The following is a 24075-nucleotide window of genomic DNA, read 5'->3' as shown; positions in this document are numbered from 1 at the left end:
AAGATCAGACATTTCTTACAACAAGCTATGAAAATGCTAAAAATAATACATGTTCTTGGACTAAGTTTTCCTTTTTTCTTTAGGGAGTAACTATTCCCAGTCAGAGGCGCTATGTATATTACTATAGCTACTTGTTAAAGAATCAACTGGATTACAGACCTGTGGCGTTGCTCTTTCACAAAATGATGTTTGAAACAATTCCAATGTTCAGTGGCGGCACTTGCAGTAAGTATTTTCAGATACCTGTGTCATGAGATTATATCTTCTAATATCCATATCAACCAGTGAGCACAGTTACCCTGATTCCCCAGTGTCAAGTTTGATATATTTAAACTGTAACTAAAAAACCCCTAATTTATCAAACAAGATGATTACATTTACTACTTCAGGCCATTTAAATTCTTCCAGACTTTTGGAATGGATATTCTCTGGGAGCAGATACCCCATCCATGGACTTACCTCGGGGCAAGCAGGAGAGCAGACCAGCATGGACGTCCTTGTGGCCTCAATCCTGGCATGCCGTCAATCCCAGCAGCCAACTCAGGGGCAGTTGGGGGGCCCAAATTGGCACCGCCCATCAGATTGGCAGCACTGTGCAATGATGGACTTGTGGCTCCCTGGGGTGTGTGTGCAGTGTCGTGGAGTCTCCATGGGCCTCAGCTGACCAGTGGGCTCAGAGCAGGGCTGGGGGGGGAAAGGGGGGAGTTGTTTAGGTCAACCTCCAGCCTAGGACAAGGCCCCAGCCCTTCTTAAAGCTGTGCAGGTCTGGGCTTGGGATTCCTGGACTCAACCCTCTTTCAGTCTTTTCCTTAAAATGAGGGTGGGATGAGCTGTTAGGAGGACACATCAGAGTCCTCGTAGCACTTGGAGAAAGGAAGTTGGCTGGAGAGAGAGGGCTATGGTTGAACTGAGGGAAAACCCCCTCCCCTCTAAATCTCCAATGCTGAGCATCCCTACAGCTGCAATACAAGGGATGCTGGAGGGTGCTTCGACCAGGAATCTGATTCAGCGGAGGGCGACCCTGACAGGTATGTTATTGCTGGTCACAGTAGACAATACAGACCTAAAAGACTTTTCCAAATTATCCTGTTAAGTAGGTTAGGCTGAGAAAGAAACTAGCCTAAAGTTCCCCAATGAATTGTTGGAGTAGGGATTTGAATCCTGGCCTGTGTGGCCTACAGCTCTCTGCATTGCACCACAGATCTGCTGAATCCTGCTAGATACTTTAGATAACTTGGCACCATGGCAATCACTTAAATTCCATATTATGATAAGAGTTGGTTATTTGAAATAACCAAAGTGCCCCCCCCCCCTTGGAGAGTGACAAACTGTCAGTACTGCCTAGGAGATCGTAAAATAGGAGTAAAGCTTCATTTAATGTTGGTCTTCAAAGACAGGCAGTATGGTGTGATTTCTTTTGTTGAGAGAGACTAGAGGGCCCATAGCTCAGTTGGTGAAGCATATGCTCTGCATGAATTGAAGTTCCAGGTTTAGTGCCAGAGTAGATAATGTCTTACCTCTTGGAAGTAATGCTTGCACTGTAAGAGTAATAGTGTGCTTATCCAGGGAGATCTGGCTTACTAGCTGTGTAGTTCTGCCATATCCACTGCATATGCAAAAGCCAGGGACTTGTGCTTGGATTATATTCGGTTAATATAGCTAAGTTATACAGTAAATTTGGAACAAATCTCTTAGAACATTCTTTTTGTGCTCAAGGATATGAAGGTTTTAAAATTAGGTCTGCTTGCTCCAGTGGGCCTACATTTGGGTTTAGTCACTCCCCATTATGCCACAAACTGTAGTAAAATGTATGTCGTGTATTGCTACTGTTGCTGACTTTTAAAATGATTAGAACTTCCTCTTTTGCAGTTGGGGAAGTAGTTAGCAGATTTTTGTGTTCATTTTGTTGTTCTGCATTCTGTATAAGAAACTTCAGTATTTTTGGTTCTGGTTTCCTTTTTCCCATGAGTCTCTGGATGTGTTCCAGAGACGGTGTGATACTTCTGTTATCAGCTGTTCATGGCATTAAAATGTTATTTCTGACACCTACATTTTCTGGCCACTTAATATATAACATCATATGATGCTATATAATAGGGTAATGACTTTAGAATTAAGAATCAGGATGGGGCATACTTAATAAAAATTCTGTCTGCAACAGTACGTATTGTATCATGCCTGCAAGGACATTAAACATTTTTGTATGCCAATTAGTTTTAGCACTAATCTACTACTGATTCAGTTGCTGCCAGATTCTTATGCTCATATTGATGTTAATATAAGCATTGTTCTGTAGCAGGTTTTCAGTTACCTAGGGCTGATTTGGTCTGATAATACAGAATTCCACAATTAATGGTTAATGGTTTTAATTTTTTTAATGTAATATTGAAAGATTGGATATCTAAACCATGTACCATAAACTAACTCTAGTTGTTATTACTGAGAAACATTTATTAAGAATATTTGTTTGTAATAAGTTGCTTGGCTTTGATTGTTGAAATTAATTTAAACAGCTTATTATGAAACGACTATTTTTATCATACAGATCCTCACTTTGTGGTCTACCAGCTTAAGGTAAAGATATTCACCTCCTCTTCAGGACCCACAAGACGTGGAGACAAATATATGTACTTTGAGTTCCCTCAGCCATTACCAGTTTGTGGCGACATCAAGGTGGAATTCTTCCATAAACAAAACAAAATGTTGAAAAAGGTTTGTTTTATAATCAGAGATGGCTTTGTTTGTTTTTGATTTTCCCAAGTTCTAGATGGGTGGATGCAGGGGTCGCTTCGTAGAAAAAGAGCTAGGGGAACATATTAGCATAACTCATTAGCATATGCCACACCCCCTGACATCACCGGAAGTGTGTCATAAGGCCAACACCCCCTGACATCACCAGACATGTGTCATAAGCCACACACCCTGCCCCCAACGGTCCCGGCCGCCGCCGCCGGCCTTGCAGCTCCACTGCCGAGCCCCATGAGGGGCCCGGCAGTGGACCTGCAAGGCCAGCGAGAGTGCAAAGAAGCCCCGCGAAGGCCCTCCCTGGCCCCAGGCAGGCAGGGGTGGGGAGAGGCAGGGAGGAAGCAACTTACCCTCCCTCTTCTCCTGCCTCCTCCTGGCTGAATGAGGGCCGGAATTGGGGCGGCCGGAAACAGAGGGGGCGGGGCTTCGTCGTGTGCCCCGCCTCCTCGCACCTCACCAGGGGGAACTGCGATCCCCCCCGAAATGACCTCTGGGTGGATGTTACACATTCTGACAACTTAGCACAAGTCACTTAGTTTCCAGGACTGGAATGGAAGTATGGGAAGTGAGATATGGGCAGTTTTTAGAAGGCACGCCCATTGAGCATCCCTTGCAGGAACCTGGACTTATGAAGCCATGAATAATGGACCAATTCTGAAAGGACTGAACCTTTCTGACTAGATTAAGTTGGTAAAAAGCTCTTCCAGTCACTGCTGGTTTGGGAAAGACCAGGTGCTGTAGCATTCATACAGATTCTTCAGGGCTTCAAGTCTGAGCAAATGAGATGCAAAAAGTGAGGGTTTTTTCCCACAAGTCTGTCCTCTTGGTGTGTAAAGTAGGATGGTGAGTTTTTATGTGCAGTTCTAATAACAAGAGGGTGAGGAAGTCTGTTCTCCCCCCCCCCCCCAAACACACACTTTTTGCCCAGCTCATTTCTGCTATCATAGGCAGGGAAGGGGATTTGAGTAACAAATTAAGGGGTGTTAAGGCGGAGCAGCAGATGGAACTACAACTGTGACTGCTGTTGCATCTAGCTTGGCCATGAGTAATCAAATCAGAGAAGACCTAACCCTGTCAGCAAGCCTGCTTCCTCTTCAGTTGTAAGCTCTACCGCCTATTGTTATTCCAGTCTTTCTTTGAGTTCAGCTTCACTCAGCTCACTGCATGGAGTCATTATCTGAGAAATTAGGTTGCAGGGCTAGGGCTTAAAGGTGTTCACTGTGCGTGTTGAACTCTCCTAAGCAAGTCTCTGTCATGTACAAGTGTACAAATCAGTAAGGAAGAACCGGTGGTTTTACAATTTTAAGGATGTTATTGAAAGGTTTTTATAAATGTAAACGATAGGCTTGTAATGAAATCTTAGTTTTCATTTATAGTCTGTTATCTTGGTTGATCTATTAATTAAAATTTGCATAGGAGTAAAACCAGTAGTTCTGAAATTAATTTTATGTGATGCATGCCTATGTTGTGGCAGGCATCCTCTTAGAAGCTCTTCCTCTTGTGTGGGAAAGAAGTACCTTTCTTTGCCACACTTGCCAACTGCGATTTTAGGGCAGATTAAAAAATAATTTCAAAAATACCTTTTTGGTTTATCAAAAGATTTTTTTAATTATCTTAGTTGAATTAAGACTATAATCTAGTGCACAGTTACCCATGAGCAAGTCCACTAAAGCAACTTTGTGAATAACTTTTTAAAAAGTATCACAGTCACTTTACTGTGAATGCGATTAGCCCTTAGATAATTTTTTAACCACTTAAATTTATTATCTTTCAAGATGTGTCTTTGCCTTGTGGGAAAGGTAGGTGTAGAAAAGATAAAGTTTTAAAAATAGTTACAAAAAAGATACAGTATGTTAAGATACAAAAAGGAGTGCTGTTTTATTAAAAAAACAAGAAATAATAAGGATTAAGTGGGGAAACTAAACGTGAACTAAACAATGAATGCATCCTGTTGAAATTTAAATGGAAAAGAAAGAAACAGTAGCTTTCTAGAAAACAACTACATTGCTTATTAAAACTCTTAAATTATAAGGGCAGTTTTAGAAATGTCTTGAAGCCCTGATGTTCATGTTTCATTTATTTCACTTGTCCTTGAGAACTTTTGTTCTTCCCAGTGGAAATTAGCTTCGGTAGGGTAATGGTTGAAGTTGGCCCCCTACTGGCTGCAGTATTTTCTTTATTCAGTATCTGTACACTTCTTTGAAACATGCTAGCTTCATATTGATCAACAAAATAAGTTGTCTCTAGAGATTCATTCTGAGTAGCTTATATGCCAAACACCTGTATGTGTTTTTACTAGACAGGAAAAAAGTAGGTAAGCCCTGTAAACAGTGTTCCCTCTAAGCTGAGTTAGTGTGAGCCAGCTCACAGTTTTTTAGCTTCCAGCTCACACATTTCTGTCTTAGCTTAGAAAAGATGGCTCCAGAGCAGGCTAATTTATGCAGCAGCCAAATCGCTCACTCACGACTTTAATGCCGGCAGCCCACAAAGTAGAATTTTTGCTCACAAGACTCCACAGCTTAGAGGGAGCATTGCGTAAGTCACATACAGTTCCTTGAAATCCCTTTCTGTTAAGAGTTGTCTGGAGCAGTATTCATTTGCCTATATGACCCTTTAACAGCTCTTCCAGAGTTTACTTGGATTCAGGAAAGTACATTTGAAAGTAGGAGTACTTCACTTTCTTTTACAATCCTTTAAAGTTAGGACTGAGAAATAAAATGTTCATTCATTTATTGCCAGCTGTTCTCTTTTGGGGTGGGAAGAGAAAATTTGCTGCCTAACAACATAAAGTGAAACTCCCTCTAATGTCTGCTCTGAGCAGGTTTCGTGTATATATCTTGTATATGCTATAACAGCAGTGCAGAGAGACCTGTTTATTTGAAAGATTTATATTCAGCTATTTGATCAGATGATTTCCTTTAGCTTTAAATAAATTATATTTTTCTCTGGCAACCTTCAGCTCCTACCTTGCACGGATGAAAAGCAGAGTCTTTCCTGTGTGGCTTGCCAGATCATAATTTCTTATAGAAAACTATCAAATCAAGAATGGAAGATGGTGCAGCCTAAGCCTAACTGTTTATTGGTGGGACCTGTCTATACTGCTGTGTGCTCTCAGTATTCCAGTTATGGTATTTCCTCCCCCTGATGAATTTTAGGTTCAAGTTGTTAGTGAGAACAACAGCTTCTGCACACCACTACAGTTGTCTTATGCAGTTCTCATCACAACAGTCACAGTTAAGGGTATAATAATATGCTCTTAATTCACATGGTTTGGCTACTGATGTGTGTGCAGGACCAGATTTATTTAGTATCTTAGGTTTTTTGGCATGTAGTGAACATGTTGAAGAAAGCTGCTTTTCCCCCCCTTCTTTAGGACAAAATGTTTCATTTCTGGGTAAATACATTCTTCATACCAGGACCGGAAGAAAATTCTGATAAAGTAGAAAATGGCAGCCTGCTTGGAGATCAAGAACTAGATGGTATTTTCAGCACAGAGCGTTCAGATAATGACAAGGAATATCTAATACTTACACTAACAAAAAATGATTTAGACAAGGCGAATAAAGACAAGGCAAATCGTTACTTCTCTCCAAACTTTAAGGTAAGTATTTCAAATCCTTCACCTAATGAATCTTCAAGTGTGCTCAGTGATTTGAAGTATGCTTAGTACTATGCTATACTTAGTAAAATAGAGGTAATTTATTATACGCCTCAAGAGTAAATAAATACCACTTAACTGTAAAAGAATTTTTGTTTTATTAACATATTTATACACCGCTTTTCTCTCATACACTTGAAGTGCTATGTGAAAAGGTTCACATTTAAGAGAATTAGTTTTGTATTCAACTGTTGTTGTATATTGAGTCTACTGAAACACAGGCTTCTTCCTTACTTGCATTTGCATTTTCTGGTGTATGCATCACAACAGAAATACCAGAGCTGGAAGAAGCAGACAGCCTGCTCTTCCATTCTAACTATCTAATGCGTAAAGTATTCCATCTATTGACCCTAATGTCAGGTCCCCCCAGCGACAACGAAGTACACGCTTGTAGAAAAGGTTTTACTTTTATTGAAGCTAAAGGTGCATTGACAGGAACACTGTTAGGAATAACTTGCAACCAAAGAGCATGTCAAGATATAGTGCGTTCAAATCACCAAGACCCAATTGCGGGAGTTCCCACGCGTGCCATTAGGCCTGAGAACTAACTGCACTACTAAGCATAACAGGTAAAGCTTCCCACGACTCATCCGCGGGATAACCCAAGCAATGTCTCTAGCAGCTCTCCTCCTGCGGCCTTGAAAGATACTTGTTACTGGCAAAGCAATTAAGCGCATGGAAAGTCAGATTGAGGTGAAAGTGAAAGCAGAAACACATTTGGCAGCTTGCTGACACCTAATTTGGTGAGGTTTCTCCTCAACAGATTACAAAATCAGCTAAGTGGAACACTAAGTTTAGTATGGCATTTATCTGGTTTTGATTTTTCCAGTTCATAAGTCTGTGTGTACATATATATGTATACACACCCACAGGAGTGGGGGATCCAGAAGGACTTGTGGGGGACATAGCATTCTCCTCTTCTCCACTGTTTCCCTTTCCTGAAAGCCCCCAAAGACTTTCCCTTCTTGTTTCCTTCACTGCTTCCCACCCACCAGCCAACCTATCTTTATCTCCCCCCCCCCCATCTTCAGCTTTTCTCTCCCCGGTAGCCATTCCCCAGGAAAGGTCTGGCCCAGTTGTACAGGGCCAGCCACTGGGGTGGGTCAGGTTGCTTGATGCCAGCCAGATTGGGCCCAGTGGCATAATGCAGAACCTGCAGGAACTTGAGGAAGGGTTCATTTCCCCCTGTATCCCCCTCCCCATTCTATTTCCTCATTCTTTTCTCCTGGCAGCCCCCATATCCTCAGCTTTCCCACTTTTCTTCTCTCCTTCCCATCCACCCACCAACCTATCTTTTATCTGCCTCTTTTATTTTTTATCTGGTGTTGAGGGAAAAATAGACATTGTGGGTATTTCAGAAACTTGGTGGGATGAGGAAAATCAGTGGGATACAGTGATTCCTGGTTATAAATTATATTGGAAGGAGGGGGGGAAGGGTTGGAGGTGGGGTGGCTCTGTATGTCAGAGAGGGTATACAGTCCAGTAAGAGAGGGTAAGAAAATTGGACTTGCTTCTGGAAATGCTATGGGTTGAAATAGTGGGCCCAAAAGGAAGCTTAACACTGGGAGTGTGTTATCGCTCACCAGATCAAAAGATAGTGGAGGATTATAAAATGATGAATGAATTGAAGATAGTGGCTAGACAAAATAACTGTGTCGTAATAGGTTATTTGAACTACCCATACATTGATTGGGTCAATATGTGTTCGAGTTGGGAAAAAGAGATTGAGTTTCTAGACACTCTCAATGACTGTGCTATGGAGCAGATGGTCAGGGAACCTACCAGGGGAGAGGCGATCCCGGATTTGGTCCTAAGTAATGCCCAAGACCTGGTGAGAGATGTAAAAGTGATTGCACCACTTGGGAACAGTGACCATAATGTTATTGAGTTCAACAGTTATATAAGTAGGGAGTTGCCCCAAAAGACCGACACATCTTCTTTTAACTTTAAAAGGGGTAACTTCTCTGAAATGAGGGGACATGTGAGGAGGAAAGTGAAAGGAGAAGTAGAAAGGGTCAAAACCATTGGGGAAGCTTGGAGACTATTTAAAACTACAATCCTAGAAGTTCAGGCTGCAATCACACACACTAAATAATCCACTTTCAATCCACTTTCCAACTGGATTTTTATTGTGTGAACTGGCAAAATCCAATTCAAAAGTGCATTGAAAGGGGATTCTTTAGTGTGTGTAATCGCAGCCTCAGAAAAATATATACTGCAGGTTAGGAAAGGCACAAATAGGTATAGAAAAAGGCCTGCATGGTTAACAAAGTAGTGGAAGCTGTAAAAGGTAAGGACTCCTTTAAATGGCAGAAAGTGAGTCTCAGTGAGGTTGATAAAAGGGAACACAGGCTGTGGCAATTAAAATACAAGTCTGTGATCAGGCAGGCAAAAAGGGAATATGAGGATTTTTTTTAATTAGTAGGCACATTGATGAATAAAAACTATTGAGGCAGACTCAGCATGGGTTCTGTAAAGGAAGATCTTGTCTCATTAACCTGTTAGTGTTTTTTGAAATGTTGAACAAACATGTGGACAAGGGGGACCCCATAGATGTTGTTTACCTTGACTTCCAGAAAGTTTTTGATAAAGTTCCTCATCAAAGGCTCCTAAGTAACCTCAATAGTCATGGGATAAAAGGGCAAGTCCTCTTGTGGATCAAAAACTGGCTAATTAATAGGAAGCAGAGAGTGAGTATAAATGGGCAATTTTCTCAGTGGAGGGTGTTAAGCAGTGGGGTACCACAGGGATCAGTACTGGGTCTGATGCTTTTTATCTTGTTTATTAATGATTTGGAGTTGTGAGTAAGCAGTGAAGTGGCTAAATTCACGGATGACACAAAGTTGTTTAGGGTGGTAAAAAGCAGGGAGGATTGTGAGGCACTCCAAAGGGATCTGTTGAGGATGGGTGAGTGGGTGTCAGCGTGGCAAATGGGGTTCAGTGTGGCCAAGTGCAAAGTGATGCACCTTGGGGCAAAAATCCTAACTATAAATACGTATTGATGGGGTTCAAATTGGCGGAGACTGACCAAGAGAGAAATCTTGGAATCGTAGTAGATAACTCACTGAAAATGTTGAGACAGTGTGCGACTGCAATAAAAAAGGTCAACTCTATGCTGGGGATTATTAGGAAGGGAATTGAAAACAAATCAGCCAGTGTCATAATGCCCCCGTATAAATTGATGGTGAAACCTCATTTGGAATACTGTGTACAGTTCTGGTCACCTAAAAAGGATATTATAGCATTGGAAAAAGTGCAGAAAAGGGCAACTAGAATGATAAAAGCGTTGGAGACACGACAACTGAGGGGTGACATGATAGAGGTTTATAAGATTATGCATGGAATAGAGCAGGTAGAGAAAGAAGTACTTTTCTCCCTTTCTCACAATACAAGAACTCGTGGGCACTCAATGAAATTGCTGAGCAGTCGGGTTAGAACTGATAAAAGCAAGTACTTCTTCACCCAAAGAGTGATTAACACATGGAATTCACTGCCACAGGAGGTGGTGGCACCTATAAGCATGGACAGCTTCAAGAGGGAACTGGATATACATATGGAGCAGAGGTCCATCAGTGGCTATTAGCCACAAGGTGTAGATAGGAACTCTCAGTCTGGGGCAAGTGATGCACTGTATCCTTGGTGCTTGGGGGGGGGGCAGTGGGAGGGCTTCTAGTGTCCTGGCCTGACTGCTGGACCTCCTGATGGCACCTGGTATTTTTGGCCATTGTGTGACAGAGTGTTGGACTGGATGGGCCATTGGCCTGATCCAACCTTGGCTTCTCTTATGTTCTTCAACTGTATGTATTATTTATTTACTTCATACGTTCTCCACCTTTCTGCCCAATGGAGAACCAAAAGCAGTCTGTCCTCCATTTTATCCTCACAATAGCTCTGAAGTAGGTTAAGCTGAGTGTGTGTGTGAGTGGTTTGAAGTCACCCACTGAGCTTCCATGGCAGAGTGGGCATTGGAACCTGGGTCTGTCAGATCCTAATGTGAAACTCCAACCGCTATATCACACTTGCTTTTGTGGGATGATTACTGTTGAACAGTAGCAAGTAGCCAGTCCTGGGTGAGTCATGCAAGTTGCATGGTAGCAAGTTGCCTGTGTTTGCTTCCAGGCCTGACCCCAGTGAGTCTACCCTCAAAGGCTAAAATAGTCCTTGAAAGGACCCTGCCCACTCCCTCTGCCAAGGCTTGAAGGCTGGCAATAGTATTGTGGATATATAGCAATGGCCACTGAGTACATCTGTTTCTTAAGTGTACAGGTGCTCCTTTGTGCCAGGCCTCAGTGAATCCTCCATCAAAGGCCAAAAGCACACTGGAAAGGGCCCATCCACTCTGGCTTTTAGTGATAGAAACCAAGGCTTCAACTGACAATGCTATTGTAATTATGTAGCAACAGCCACTTAGGGCATTCATTTTTCGTAAAGCTACAGGGTTGGGGGGGGGGGTTGGTTGTTGTTGTTGTTTATTTCAGATTTTTTTGTGAACCTGGATCTCTTCTCAGGTTCATAGGAATATCTTTCATGTCTGTTCACTGCTCCAATTTCTGTATTTATCCTCAGCTTTGGCCACATTGAGAATGAGATAAATTAATGCTATATAAATAGGGAAATTTTCCTTTGCTTTGGTGAGCATGTTATTCTACTAATAGGAATATCTCTTAGCTGGGTCCTGAAAACATCAGTAAGAATAAAAATGGCAACTTTGAAAGAAAATGTGAAATATATGGAGCTTTGCAGCGTAAACATGAGAAGCTATTTGATCACTCTAGAGGAAATGGGGAAACTGCTAAGCAGTAATAAGCTTTTAAATATTTTGCTGCCTTGAAGGCCTTCATTTAATTGTAGAGCATATATTGCTTGCGTGTGCTTCTCTGCTTAGTGCTTACTTATGTTTTAATCTATAGAACCATTGCATAAAAACAAAGTAATATCAAGTTTTAGCATGTGCTTTCCGTGTCATAGCAATTACTGGCAATATTTCATATTATGAAGTATATGAAGATCCTTCATTTTCTGTCTCCAGCAGGCATTTACTTACTTCTGCCATCATCCTCTTTCTCTAGGTGAAGCTATTTTTCACAAAAACGGTGGAGGAGCCGTCAAACGCAGAAGCGAGCAGCTCAACTTCAGTAACACCGGACGTTAGTGATAATGAACCTGATCATTATAGGTATTCTGACACCACTGACTCTGATCCAGAGAATGAACCTTTTGATGAAGATCAGCATACACAGATTACAAAAGTCTGAATATTTTTTTTAATTTGGGAAAAAATACCACAAAGAAGAAAACTTGAATAAACTGAATTATGGACCTTTTGAAATGGCAATAGGACATTGTGTCACGATTATCAGTTGTAGAACAGTTTTCCTGACCAATTTCATTTTGCCCTATGAAGCCGCCGGGCTTGACACTTGTTGTCCAGTTGAGGAGAAAAAAGGTTACGTAGCTATGTTATGTATATACCTTTTTGTGTCAAGAGGACATTTAAATTTCAATTAGGAACACATAAAGATGGCACTTTCCCATTTGATTCCAGTTTTATAAAAGTGGAGACAGATCTGATGTGTATACGTAGGAATTTTCCTTTTGTGTTCTGTCATCAACTGAAGTTGCTGTAAAGCTCTTTCTAATACACAGGTTCACATCCTGCCCCTTTCTTTGCACTTATGTGGCAACAGATAAGTCTGCAGTTGGCTTGGAGAAGTAATGGGGTTTTACTACATTTGAATGCATGTAATATGGATAGGAGAGTGGAAAGAGAAGCTCAGAAAGGAATGTTTTGTGCTGGACCCTGGACTGTGTACCATTTCCAGCTTACTTACATGCACCTCTTCAGCATGCTCAGTAATAAATCCTGGACCTTGAGGAATCGCCGCTGTCACTGCTTGTTGTTTGTGCATTTTATTTTTTTCTACGCATAATGGTGCTAGAAAAGGCAGCTAGAGGGAGTGGTTCTATGTTAGGGGTACAGGAATGAATCTTCCGGAACATCTTACAATTGAAAAAAATGAAGGGATATGAAACCAGTGTGGATACATGTGAAACACAGTAACAATGACTTAACCATATAAATGTGGAGGCTGTCTACCAGAAACAGGCCTAAACTATAGTTTGTTCATTAGTTGAAGTGTCCCCAGCTGTGGATGGAAAAAGAAGACTACAGCTTTTGTTGTAGACTTTTCTTAAAACACACACACTCTGTCTTTCAAACAGTTGCTTTTTTAAAGCTTCATCATGTGAAATCTTATGTGTTTATTGGCATTAACTCTGTTCATCAGCAGTGGTCCCACTTGATTAAATGAATTTGGAATCCATAGTGCCCAGTCCACTAGCATTAATAAAGAGGATATAAATCATAACTAGTCAAGGCAGAACTCAGGCTGAATACTAAACAAAGGGGCAGCATGCTCCTTCCACATCCATTGGTCAATTTTGCTCCCTTTCTAAATCCTCTGTGTAGTTGTGTGCCTATAACTTCATACTGACTTTCGCAGTACTTGTGTTTAACTACACAGGATAATAGCTTTTATCCATAAAGTGAACTTTTTACAAAGCTCATGCTGAGGCTTCCTAAGTTTTGATCCCATTATATGGCTCCATAGATGAAACCGATTGGCACGAGTTGACTATTGAATCATCCTTGACTTTATTCCTGTGATTTAAGTTTAACCTGATTTTCCTTTAACAATTTGAAAACCACATTAGCCAACTAAAAAGTTTGTGCTTTAAAATATTTGGATGTTGACAGTGTTCGGTGTCTTATAGAACTTTATCTTGTACAGTTCTACTGTGTAAAATGGGAGGGCCAGTTGGGAAGAGTTTTATTGGCCTTTTGCACTGTTGTTCTTCCTTTTGGAATGTGAAGGTCTGAATGAGGGTTTGGATTTTGAATGTGTCAGTGGTTCTGAGAAGCCTTGCTTACGTTTTTATGGTATAGTCATTGAAAAAAGGAAAATGGCATTTTATATATATATATATATTATATAATATATATTATGCATACTCTCCTATACTTTATTTCAGCTACCATCCCTATAGAACATGGCAAGAATTACTATAACTGAAAGGTTTGAGTCCTGATTAAAACTTTATTTATGACAGTATTCATTAGCTTGAAAATGCATTCTTGTAGGTAATTTCTTGAGTTTCTGGACTGTGTGCTTAAATTCTTGGATGTGCAGCCGCTTACATGTCTGAAATTACTTGAAGGCATCACTTCGACAGGAGCTTACTGTTAGGCCCTGTGCCATCCCTAGTCATCTGTAGCCCCAGTTAAAATAGTTTGTCACAGTAGTTAAAGGGCAGTTGTATAAAATAGCACCAAGGTTCTTTGCTGTGGCACAGGTTGTAAACTGAAGGGGATGTTTACACACAGCATCAATTGTTTTCAGCTTTAAGGAACAAAAAGAAATAAAGGTTAGGGTGCCAGTGTGCAGTTCCTTGCTTAAATTCTAGCAAACGTGCAATATGTTAACGATGCCTGTGGTTGCCACAAAGTGCCTCGTTTACCTTTTAAAAATACTGTTAATGTGTCATGCATGCAGATGGAAGGGGGGTGGAACTGTGCACTAAAAGGAGGCTTTAACTGCAGTGTTCGGTGGAGCTGCCTCGCCAGTTCAAAATTCTCAGTCTGTTTTCATATAGAATATATATACTAAAAAATTGTCTGTTAAGCAGCCTTATTCTGATTCAGCCTCTTCAGATACTATTGTGCTGTGCAACAGTGGCTCTGTGTGTAATGCTATGCACTGAGGATACACAAAGCAAGAAAATGACATGTACAGGATAATGTCTCATACAAATCAAATGTCCGTTTGTTATTGTGTTTAACAGCCCTTTATCTTAGTGTTAAAACTCCACTTAAAACTGATTAAAGTCTCATTCTTGTCACTGTGTTGGGTGTATTATTATAAAACTATTCATCTCTGTAAAATCATGAAAAGCACATATGGTTGGAACCATGAGGGTTACTTATTGGAGAGCAACTTAAGGCAAAGCCGATCATCTCTCTCTCTTTTTTTAAAAAAAAAAATATTTGGTTCTATGAAGTTATTGATAAGGCTTTGACTGGATTTCAGAAATAAGCATTGTCTTGTGAAGTTTAATCAACTTTCCCAAGCTTACAAATGTAACTGTAGTTGTTCTGTTGTATAAAAGGGTTCGTAGTAATAAAACAGTTGCTACAATCTCTCCAAGTTCAACTGCAGGTATCTCCAGTTGATATTTGACAAGGCTGGGACCTTGCAGAGCTGCTGCCCATCAGGAGAGACAGTACTGTTCTAGATATACGGAGGCTAAGAGAGTTCCTAGTTTGTCTAAATTTGTAGAAGAATTAATTGCTCTTGTTTGAGGTCTGTCTAATATAGGATCTTTGCATTCTGGGATTTCATAGTAAACTGCCAGCATGAATATTAGTAAACTTGGGCTTATGAAATTGGTTTACTAAATTTTGTAGCTCTCCAGTCTCCTATTGTTTCCAGAAACTAGTATTTTCTATCAGGTAAACCACTTCCTGTGCTGAAAAAAATCAAATGCTACTACCAAAATCACAGAGATTGTTTTGAAGTGACATTTAACAATTGACCCCGTTGATTTTTGGTTGTAGATTCATTTCAGTACTTAGTATGCTTGAGATATTCTGTATGAGGCTTAATGGAGATCATCTGAATTGCTTTGCCTGTTGTGTCTGGTGTGAAGGAAGCTGTCTACTGTCTATTGTAAAATTGCTGTCTTTGTATTTATTCCAAATGTTTTAAAACACACATATATGACATGCATTTTTTCTACGTTTCCTTGCCTAAGTTCTTTATATCAAATTCTTAGTTTTCAAAACTTGCATAGTACCAAAATACAGCATGGTATGACCTGGTGAACAAAGCAGGTTTATGGGAGTGGATTTAAAATCTGAGGCTTGTTCTGCTTTAACATCACCGAGTTCCTCTGCTGTGTAATGCATAGTCCCAAAGAATGCTGGGAACAGTTAGTGTCTGTTGGTTTGAATAACTTCAAAGGTTAACATTACAGATTTTCCATACAAGGAGTCAAGCTTGTGATGTGAACGTGCAAGGAGGAGGAAAAAGGTACATTTGAATATATCAAATTCTGAATTGATGTTGAGGATATATGCCTTTCTGGTTAGGCTTTTTCTTCAAAAAATGTAGTGTTTAATAAGTACTTGTTTAAGTCATGGTTTTACTGTCCAAGTACAGTACTAGTAGCAGAGCATACTAACACTTTTTTCCCATTCGTTTCCAGTATACCTATAATATGGCCGTAATCTTTGATTTCCACAGATACTTGGGAATCTGTCTTCACACACTGTGCATATGCAAGCCACAGTTTTTAGAGGTTTGAGAAGGATTCAAGCTGTTGCTGCTCTTCACCATGACTACCTTTTCAGTTTTCTTCTGTGACAAGAGAAGCATGTAGAAAGAGCCTTTTCTGATTTTTGATTTGGAAGCTTTCTCTCTCTTTTGCCTTTTGCATTCTTTTAGCCACATGGGATACAGCCTCCAGATGGCACCCCCTGTGTCTTTCCTTCATTCTTCTCCTTCCCCACACTTCTTCAAGCACCTGTATCATGGTACCTGTCACAGTTTGTACAGCCAGGATTGTCACTGGAAGGTCCTTGCTCAGTTCCAAAGATATTGAGGAATTTCACATTACCCTTTTTAACCCGTTTTGAAGCCGTTTGTGATCCGTCATGGAGTAAACCGGTATAGGGCTGCCATTTCACACATGGCTTTCCCCTTCCAGTAAAGAGCTGGTTCTGAAGCGGTTTGCCATTTCAGACTGCACCGCTTTCCCCCCGCCGTTTTTCATCCGCATGGGCAATCGGCTTTTTAAAAAAATGTTTGCTTTAGTGCGCTATAGTGCTATAACACAACACTCCAGGCATTCCAATGGGGTTGATAGAGCGCTGTTGCATTATGGTGGTATAGCGCTATAAAGTGAACGTTAAAAAAAAAAAGCTGGAGATTGCCCGCACGGGCGAAAAACGGCGGGAAAAAGCACATCGGAACCGGGAGAGGAAACTGAAGACTACTTGGAAGTGGTTGACAGGTAAAACGCTTCAGCCCCGTTTCCTAAACGGGACAGAAGCATTTGTGTGTGAAATTACAAATATATTCCCGTAGAGAACTGGTTCTAAACGGTTCTGTCTGAAATGACAGACCAGAAACTGTTTGGGAACCGTTCCTCTTCCAGATTATATCGTCTGTCTGAAATTCCTCATTGAGTCCTCTTGTGCTATGCCTGCTTTTAAAGATTAAGGGTTCAATCCTGTGCAAACTTACCTGAAAATAAGCAATACATCTTCTTCGTGGTCTCTGTGCATCATACCCTTGGGATAGTCTGCGCCTGCGCTGACCCTGCTCGGTACCGGTAGCTAGCCAAAGGGATTTTCGGCCCTGATGGAGAAGGCACTATCTCCACAGTCCTCTTCACCGTTGGACACGTCCGGGCACGCCTCGATGTCCACCTTGGCTGCGGACACTTGTCCTCCCGTTCCGGGATCATCGACGTCGACGGTCGCAATCGATGCTTCGGCACCGAAACGATCGACGCCGATAAAGGACCACCCCGTACCTTCCAAGATCCGGAAGCAGGGCAAAGACTCACAGCAGTCGAAGAAACCTAAAACGGACAAACCCAAAGTCCATAAGGTTTCGGCTAGTCAGGGTCGAGATCCCACGCAAGAACCTCACCCGATCGGTTCGGATCTCGACATCGACCTTACTCAACAGACAAATCAGTCGCAATCTGATATGTCGAGCCGTCAATCCTCTCATGCCTCCCCAGAACGTGGAGTCGAGGATCGGCACCGACCAACTTCTCCTCCCCTGACTTGGGATGAGAGGCAATGGCATTATTTGTACGGGAATCGATACCCATACCCTTGGGCACTCCCGATACCACCCCCACCTGAATGGGATCGTCAGTCGGTGTCATCCCGCATTTCGCGCTTTCAAGATCGACCATCGGTATCGAAGCAGTCGATACCGACGCATCCACCAGACCCGGTTGTGCCCCCGATTAACACACCGGCACCGTCTCAACCTGAATTACTCGAATCATCTCCAGAACCATCCAATGTATCCTCCGATTCAGATGGCTTTTCTGAACATATCGAGGATGTAGATGCACAGCCCACCTCGCAAGATGTGGAAGCGGATTTACCTATTTCTCCATCAGAGGATGTTAAGTCTTATGGAGATTTTATTCAACGCATGGCATTAGATCTATCTATGACTCCTACTCTCGTTGCCAGTTTTGTGGATGATAACGTTTTTGACATTATGCACTCTAACACTTCGCCCTCCGTGGCTCTACCAATGACAAAAGTTCTCTTGCAAACTACCAAGGACTTTTGGACTCGTCCAGCCTCCATTAATGTCTCTAATAAGCGTCTGGATCACATGTACAAGGTCCAGGAATCAGGGGCTGAGTTTTTATACACACATCCTAAGCCCAATTCTTTGGTCGTTTCCTCGTCCACGAAAGGAAAAGCGAGCCACTCTACTCCATCAGACAAAGAAGGAAAAAAGTTGGATTCGGTTGGTAGAAAATTCTACACTGTCGGTGCAATGGGCATTAAAACGGCGAACTATGCCGCCTGCATGGGCCGTTATCAATTCAATTTATGGAAGCGTTTGAATGATTTCCTCCCGCACGTGCCCAAAGAGTGCCAACCTCAGATTAAAAGGATTCAGAATGAAGGGATGGTCTTGGCTAGACACCAAATTAGTGCTGCCAAGCATTCCCTGGAATCCGCTAGTAAGACTCTAGCAACCTCTGTAGCGTTACGCAGACATGCCTGGCTCCGCTCTTCATCATTGCCATATGACACCAGATCCTCGGTGGAAGACCTTCCCTTTGAAGGTTCTGGATTGTTTAGCTCCACCACTGACACGGTTCTGCAGGAAATGGATAAGAGTATCAAGACGTCCAAGAGTTTGGGGATCTCCCCCACGACCAAATACTCGAAATCCAAGCAGTGGCCTAGGCAACCTTGGTCGACCAGGCAACCGTACAACAAATCACCTACGGATCAATGGCAAAGACCTCCCTCTCAGTCACGGTCTTTTCCCCCGAAAAATAAGGGACAATCGTCCGGTGCCTATAAGTCGAAATTCCCTAAGAATCCCAAACAGGGACTTTGACTTCAACCTTACTGCTCAGACTCGCCTTGCACCCTTCCTGCACGCATGGCTCGCCATTTCTACGGACAAATGGGTGCACTCTATAATAAGAGATGGCTATCTCATAGAGTTTTCTCTGACTCCCAAAATCTCCCGTTTTATCAGAACCCCGGCGTCTCCTGCCCTGCTACAGGAGGTACAATCGCTGACACAAAAAAACGCTATAGAGAAAGTCCCGATGGCGGATTGTTGCCGCGGGATTTATTCCAAATATTTCACGGTCCCCAAGAAGGACGGAGGACTTCGTCCAATCATGGACCTTCGTTTTCTCAATCGGTTCATCATTTACAGAAAGTTTCGCATGACCACGTTGCAAAGCATTTTACCACTCCTGTCTCCAGGGACTTGGATGGTCACTTTAGATCTCAAAGACGCTTATTTTCACGTCTCCATCCATCCTCGTCACAGAAAGTTCCTCAGATTCGCAGTCGGGGAGGACCATTACCAATTCAAAGCCCTTCCATTCGGGCTCTCTACCGCCCCCAGGGTTTTTACGAAGGTAATGGTGGTTGTCGTCGCTCATCTTCGCCTTCAGGGCATTCAGATCTTTCCGTATATAGACGACTGGTTGATGGTGGCAGATTCAAGAGAATGTCTCCTTCAGCACATCACCATCACATTGTCGGTCCTATCCTCCCTTGGAATTCTGGTGAATTTACAGAAATCCATGCTGCAACCTGCAACTCGCGTGCAGTTCATAGGAGCTGTCATAGACTCCCTAGCCACTCGGGCGTACCTTCCTCGCCAACGGGCAGATACCATTCGTCTGGAAATTCAACGTTTGTTCCAGTCCAACGTGACATCAGCGGTCCACATTCAGCGGATCTTGGGTCTCATGGCAGCCACCACTTCCGTGATCGAATATGCACGCCTTCGCATGCGCCCGTTGCAGCTGTGGTTTCTAAAGAAATTTCGCCCTTCCATCCATCCTCCGAGCCTTCAACTGGTAGTGCCTCCGCAGGTCCTCGTCTCCCTGCAGTGGTGGCTCGTGGACACCAATCTGTTGGCGGGTGCACCGTTCCAACCGATCGTTCCCGTAATGTCCATCACCACAGATGCCTCCCTGTGGGGTTGGGGTGCTCATACAGACGACACTTGTGTGGGTGCTCCATGGCAACCCCTTTGGAAGAGTCATCATATCAACTATCTGGAACTGCTGGCCGTAAAATTTGCCCTCAGATCCTTACTCAGACAGGTTGTAGGAAAAGCTGTGTTGATTTTTACGGACAACACAACTGCGATGGCTTATATCAATCGCCAGGGCGGGACCGTGTCCAGGTCCCTTTGCAGGCTAGCTATGGACATATGGGAAGAGTGCCTTCATTGGAACATCACTCTCCAAGCTGCCCATCTGCCAGGAACTTTGAACCAACAAGCGGATTTCCTGAGCAGAGGGGGAGCATCGGACCACGAATGGGAGTTGAACTCAAAGTATCTCCTTCCTCTTTTTCAACATCTGGGACATCCCCACATCGATGTTTTTGCAACTCGATTGAACAAGAAGTGTCCCAGGTTTTGCTCCAGAGCGGGGTTGGACCCTCTGTCAATGGGGGACGGTCTGTTGATGTCGTGGGCTCACGACTTTCTATACCTATTTCCTCCGATTCCGCTGCTCCACAGGGTGCTTGTGAAAATACAACAGGACAAGCCCCATTGTCTCCTGGTAGCCCCCTGGTGGCCTCGGCAGGTGTGGTTTCCGACACTGCTGCGGTTAGCCAAGGGATCCTTCGTACACTTCCCGCAGGAGTTGGATCTCCTCCAAGCTCAGGAAGGCCAGGTCCTTCACTACGATCCTCTGAGTCTCAAGTTGACTCTATGGGAAATACGCTTTCAGTGATGGATGACCGTATCAATGAGGTCCTGTTGAATTGTCGTAAACTGTCTACTAGGACGTCTTACGCAAAGAAGTGGGATTTATTCCTACAGTACTTGAGTTCTTCCAATTTACCTCCTCCGCCAGTGGATTTGAGGTCTATTTTTGCGTTTATTTTGTCCAGAATGGACTTGGGACTCAGTTTTTCTTCAGTTAAGGTGTATTTAGCTGCGGTGTCAGCTTTTCATCCATCTATTGATGGGTTTTCAGTTTTCTCGCATCCTCAGACGAAACAGTTTTGTAAAGGTCTTATTCGCCTGTACCCTCCCCGTCGTTCTCCGACTCCGGCCTGGGATTTGGCTTTAGTTTTGCGGTTTTTGATGGGAAAACCCTTCGAACCACTGGCCACTTGCTCTCTAAAGTTGTTATCGCTCAAGACTGCGTTTCTGGTGGCCATTACTTCTGCTCGTCGAGTCAGTGAGTTGTCTGCTTTAAGGTGTGATCCACCATACTTGATTTTTTCCCCTCAAGGGGTGTCGCTGTCTTTGGACATCTCCTTCTTACCGAAAGTCGTTTCGGAGTTTCATCTACGTTCAGATATAGTTTTGCCGTCATTTTTCCCGTCTCCTGCCAATGAAGAGGAACGGAAATTGCACTCTCTGGATGTTAAGAGGGCGTTGCTGTTCTATTTGGGCAGGACCAAGTCTTTTCGTCAGTCTCCAGCCTTGTTTGTTGCTCACAGTATGCCCTCCCTAGGGAAGAAGATCTCTTCCCAGACGCTGTCCAGGTGGATTGTGGAAGTAATCAAGCTATGTTACGCTTTGGCTAAGAGACCTCTTCCAGGTCAACTTCGCGCCCACTCTACAAGGGCGGTAGCGGCTTCTACAGCTTTCATGAGAGGTATGCCATTGGAGGACATCTGCAACGCTGCGACTTGGGCTACTCCGCTCACCTTCGTGAAGCATTATGCCCTTGATGTCCGGTCTACTCGTCGTGTGGCGTTGGGTCGGTCTATCTTGCAGACGGCGCAGGTGTAGGGCCTCGGCCCCTCCTCCAGGTAAGAGTTATTGCTTGCTATTCTCCCAAGGGTGTGATGCACAGAGACCACGAAGAAGATGGACAGGTTGCTTACCTGTAACTGGTGATCTTCGAGTGGTCATCTGTGCATTCACACCACCCACCCTCCTTCCCCTCTGCTCTCGGCCCTTCATCTTGTTCTTTGAAGGCTGTTGGGCGGCGGTCAGAAGGAACTGGCGGGATCTGCGTGCCCCTCCTTGGTCATGCGCAGTGGAGCCCGGCACGTGACCGAGGATTGGGCGCGAAAATCCCTTTGGCTAGCTACTGGTACCGAGCAGGGTCAGCGCAGGCGCAGACTATCCCAAGGGTGTGAATGCACAGATGACCACTCGGAGATCACCAGTTACAGGTAAGCAACCTGTCTTTTATAGGTACCGTACAAGTTGTACATTTTGCCACTGTGGACCAGAAACAATGGAAACAATGAAGGGAGAGCCTAAATCTTTGGTTGTTTCGAAATCCACCCAGACCTGTTTCATTTTGGCTTCCTTTTGCTTTCTGTCACAATCAAAGTACTTGGGTAAAATGCTGCTTTACTCAGAACTGGTGTAAAACCATCGGCTTGATTTACGTTGACCAGTGCAAAGCTTTAAAGCAGGGGTGTCAAACATATAGCCCGCAGGGCCAGAAGTGGCCCGTTCAGGGATCTTCTCCAGCCCATGAGCAACTGGTCATTACCTTTATTGTCAGCTGACAGAGGCTGTGCATGATGTCCATGTATACTGTCCCAGTGCTAATGTGTAATAGGCAGTGGAAGTGGGAGGGTGGGCATCAGGGAGATACATTAAGGAAATACTCCAAGTGTTAATGTTTAATCCTGTGTGTATTTAGCCCGCAAAATATTAATTGGGTTTGTCTGTGTCCTCCCGTACCTGGCATTACATTTTATGACACACATGGCCCAGCCCGACAAAGTGACAGTTATGTCAGATCCGGCCCTTGTAATAAATGAGTTTGACACCGGCTTTAAAGGATTAAAAATGCAAGTTCAAAAACTTTCTGCTGCCACAATTTTGAAGGGCTACAAAATACTGAGATGTGACCAGAACGCATTGCACACGCAGATATATATGTCTGTGTTCCGGGTGGTGGCTGATGTTTGCCATGATCTAGAAAATATGTAGTTTATTTTCTTAATCTTGAGTAGATATTACATAAGAACATAAGAGACGCCAGTGTTGGATCAGGCCAAAGGCCCATCCAGTCCAACACTCTGTGTCACACAGTGGCCAAAAAGACCAGGGGCCATCAGGAGGTCCACCAGTGGGGCCAGGACATTAGAAGCCCTCCCACTGTTGACCCCCCCAAAAAATTAGACTTTGGGAACCAAAATTAGACTTTGGGAACAGAACATCACTGTTGCCTTCTTATGAAGGTTCTCTTTTGACATTTCTATTGGTACAAATTGAAGCTTTTGAAAAAGTAGGGGGCTTGGCAGCAGTGTTCCCTCTAAGCTGAGTTAGTGTGAGCTAGCTCACAGTTTTTTAGCCTCCAGCTCACACATTTTTGTCTCCGCTCAGGAAGGGATGGCGCCAGAACAAACTGATTTATACAGTAGCCAAATCGCTCACTCACAACTTTAATGCCAGTCGCTCACAAAATAGAATTTTTGCTCACAAGACTCCACAGCTTAGAGGGAGCATTGCTTGGCAGGCATAATTTGAAAAATTGCTGTAACCCTCCTTCTGCCTTGAGCAATTGCTTACTGGCATTTAATGTTCTGCAAAATTTATTTATTTTATTTTATTTCATTTATACCCCGCCCTCCCCGCACGCGGGCTCAGGGCGGCTTACAAAACACAAATGTAATACAATACCACAAGTTAAAACAGTTAAGGCGCACAGTGCAATAAAATACAGGTTAAAACAATTTAAGCAAAAGTGGGCAACTCACAGGATCATCGTGACTAACATACTCCCTCCCTATTGCACATCACATTGTTGGTGAAGTTTACTTGATCGTGCATTTGGCTTTTTGTAGACAATAGTCTGCCCTTAAATGTATTCTATCCTTTATAAAAATTGCTTGCTACTCGCATTCATACCTTTTCTGAACAACAAACAATTGACATCATAATTCCCTTTATGTCTGTTAAAGAAAGGAACCTAATTCTTGTCCAGGTAGATGGTCCAGCTGGTAGGTTGTGCCCTTCCTCTGGGATTGCATGGTGGTTTTTCTCAGTTATCAGAGAGGACAGCAATCCTGCCTTGCCTCCTTTAAGGGAAGGATTATATTATTTTCCCTTCTCTTGAAGGTCTGCTGGCCTCTTAGATCCCTTCTCTTTTTTCTTTTAGGCAGACTGAAATTAGAAGTATCTTTTTGCTCAGCTCTAATCTGCCCATCTCAAAAGTTCTGGTTGGATAACATCACTGTATTACACTTGCTTTAAAAAACCCCCACTATACTGAATTAAAAGTATTCCATCAGTTTCAGCGTGGCTGCCATAAACAAGGAGGAAGCATTTTGGACAACGTCTAGAGTTCAGCAAGTCTCCAGAGGGAGAGCTATTGTAGTGAGACGACTGCTATACCGTATTGATAGTGCACAGTATTAATCCACAGAATGCTGCTGC

At 43.0% G+C, this 24075-nt stretch overlaps 1 protein-coding gene across 1 annotated transcript; it reads left to right on the top strand.

Moving 5' to 3' along the window:
- The first annotated feature begins 87 nt into the window (after nt 1-87).
- Nucleotides 88-14297, top strand: LOC107121111 (phosphatidylinositol 3,4,5-trisphosphate 3-phosphatase and dual-specificity protein phosphatase PTEN). The gene is made up of 4 exons (XM_015423974.1): nt 88-225; nt 2546-2712; nt 6119-6346; nt 11473-14297. The coding sequence occupies exons 1-4, from the start codon at nt 183-185 to the stop codon at nt 11656-11658; spliced, it is 624 nt and encodes a 207-aa protein (XP_015279460.1). The 5' UTR covers nt 88-182; the 3' UTR covers nt 11659-14297.
- The last annotated feature ends 9778 nt before the right edge of the window (nt 14298-24075 follow it).

Source organism: Gekko japonicus, unplaced genomic scaffold (genome assembly GCF_001447785.1).
Source record: "Gekko japonicus isolate JY-2015 unplaced genomic scaffold, Gekko_japonicus_V1.1 scaffold2325, whole genome shotgun sequence".
In the NCBI taxonomy this organism is placed as follows: Eukaryota; Metazoa; Chordata; class Lepidosauria; order Squamata; family Gekkonidae; genus Gekko; species Gekko japonicus.
The sequence above is the reverse complement of the archived record's forward strand: the minus strand, read 5'-3'. Positions and strand labels throughout refer to the sequence as shown.

Bases quoted from the DNA above. Each gene is read 5' to 3' on its own strand.
- LOC107121111 (XM_015423974.1), top strand. From the start codon at position 183: ATGATGTTTGAAACAATTCCAATGTTCAGTGGCGGCACTTGCA. The intron at 226-2,545 runs GTAAGTATTTTC...TTTATCATACAG, and splicing joins GTTCAGTGGCGGCACTTGCA to ATCCTCACTTTGTGGTCTAC. The intron at 2,713-6,118 runs GTTTGTTTTATA...CCCCTTCTTTAG, and splicing joins AAAACAAAATGTTGAAAAAG to GACAAAATGTTTCATTTCTG.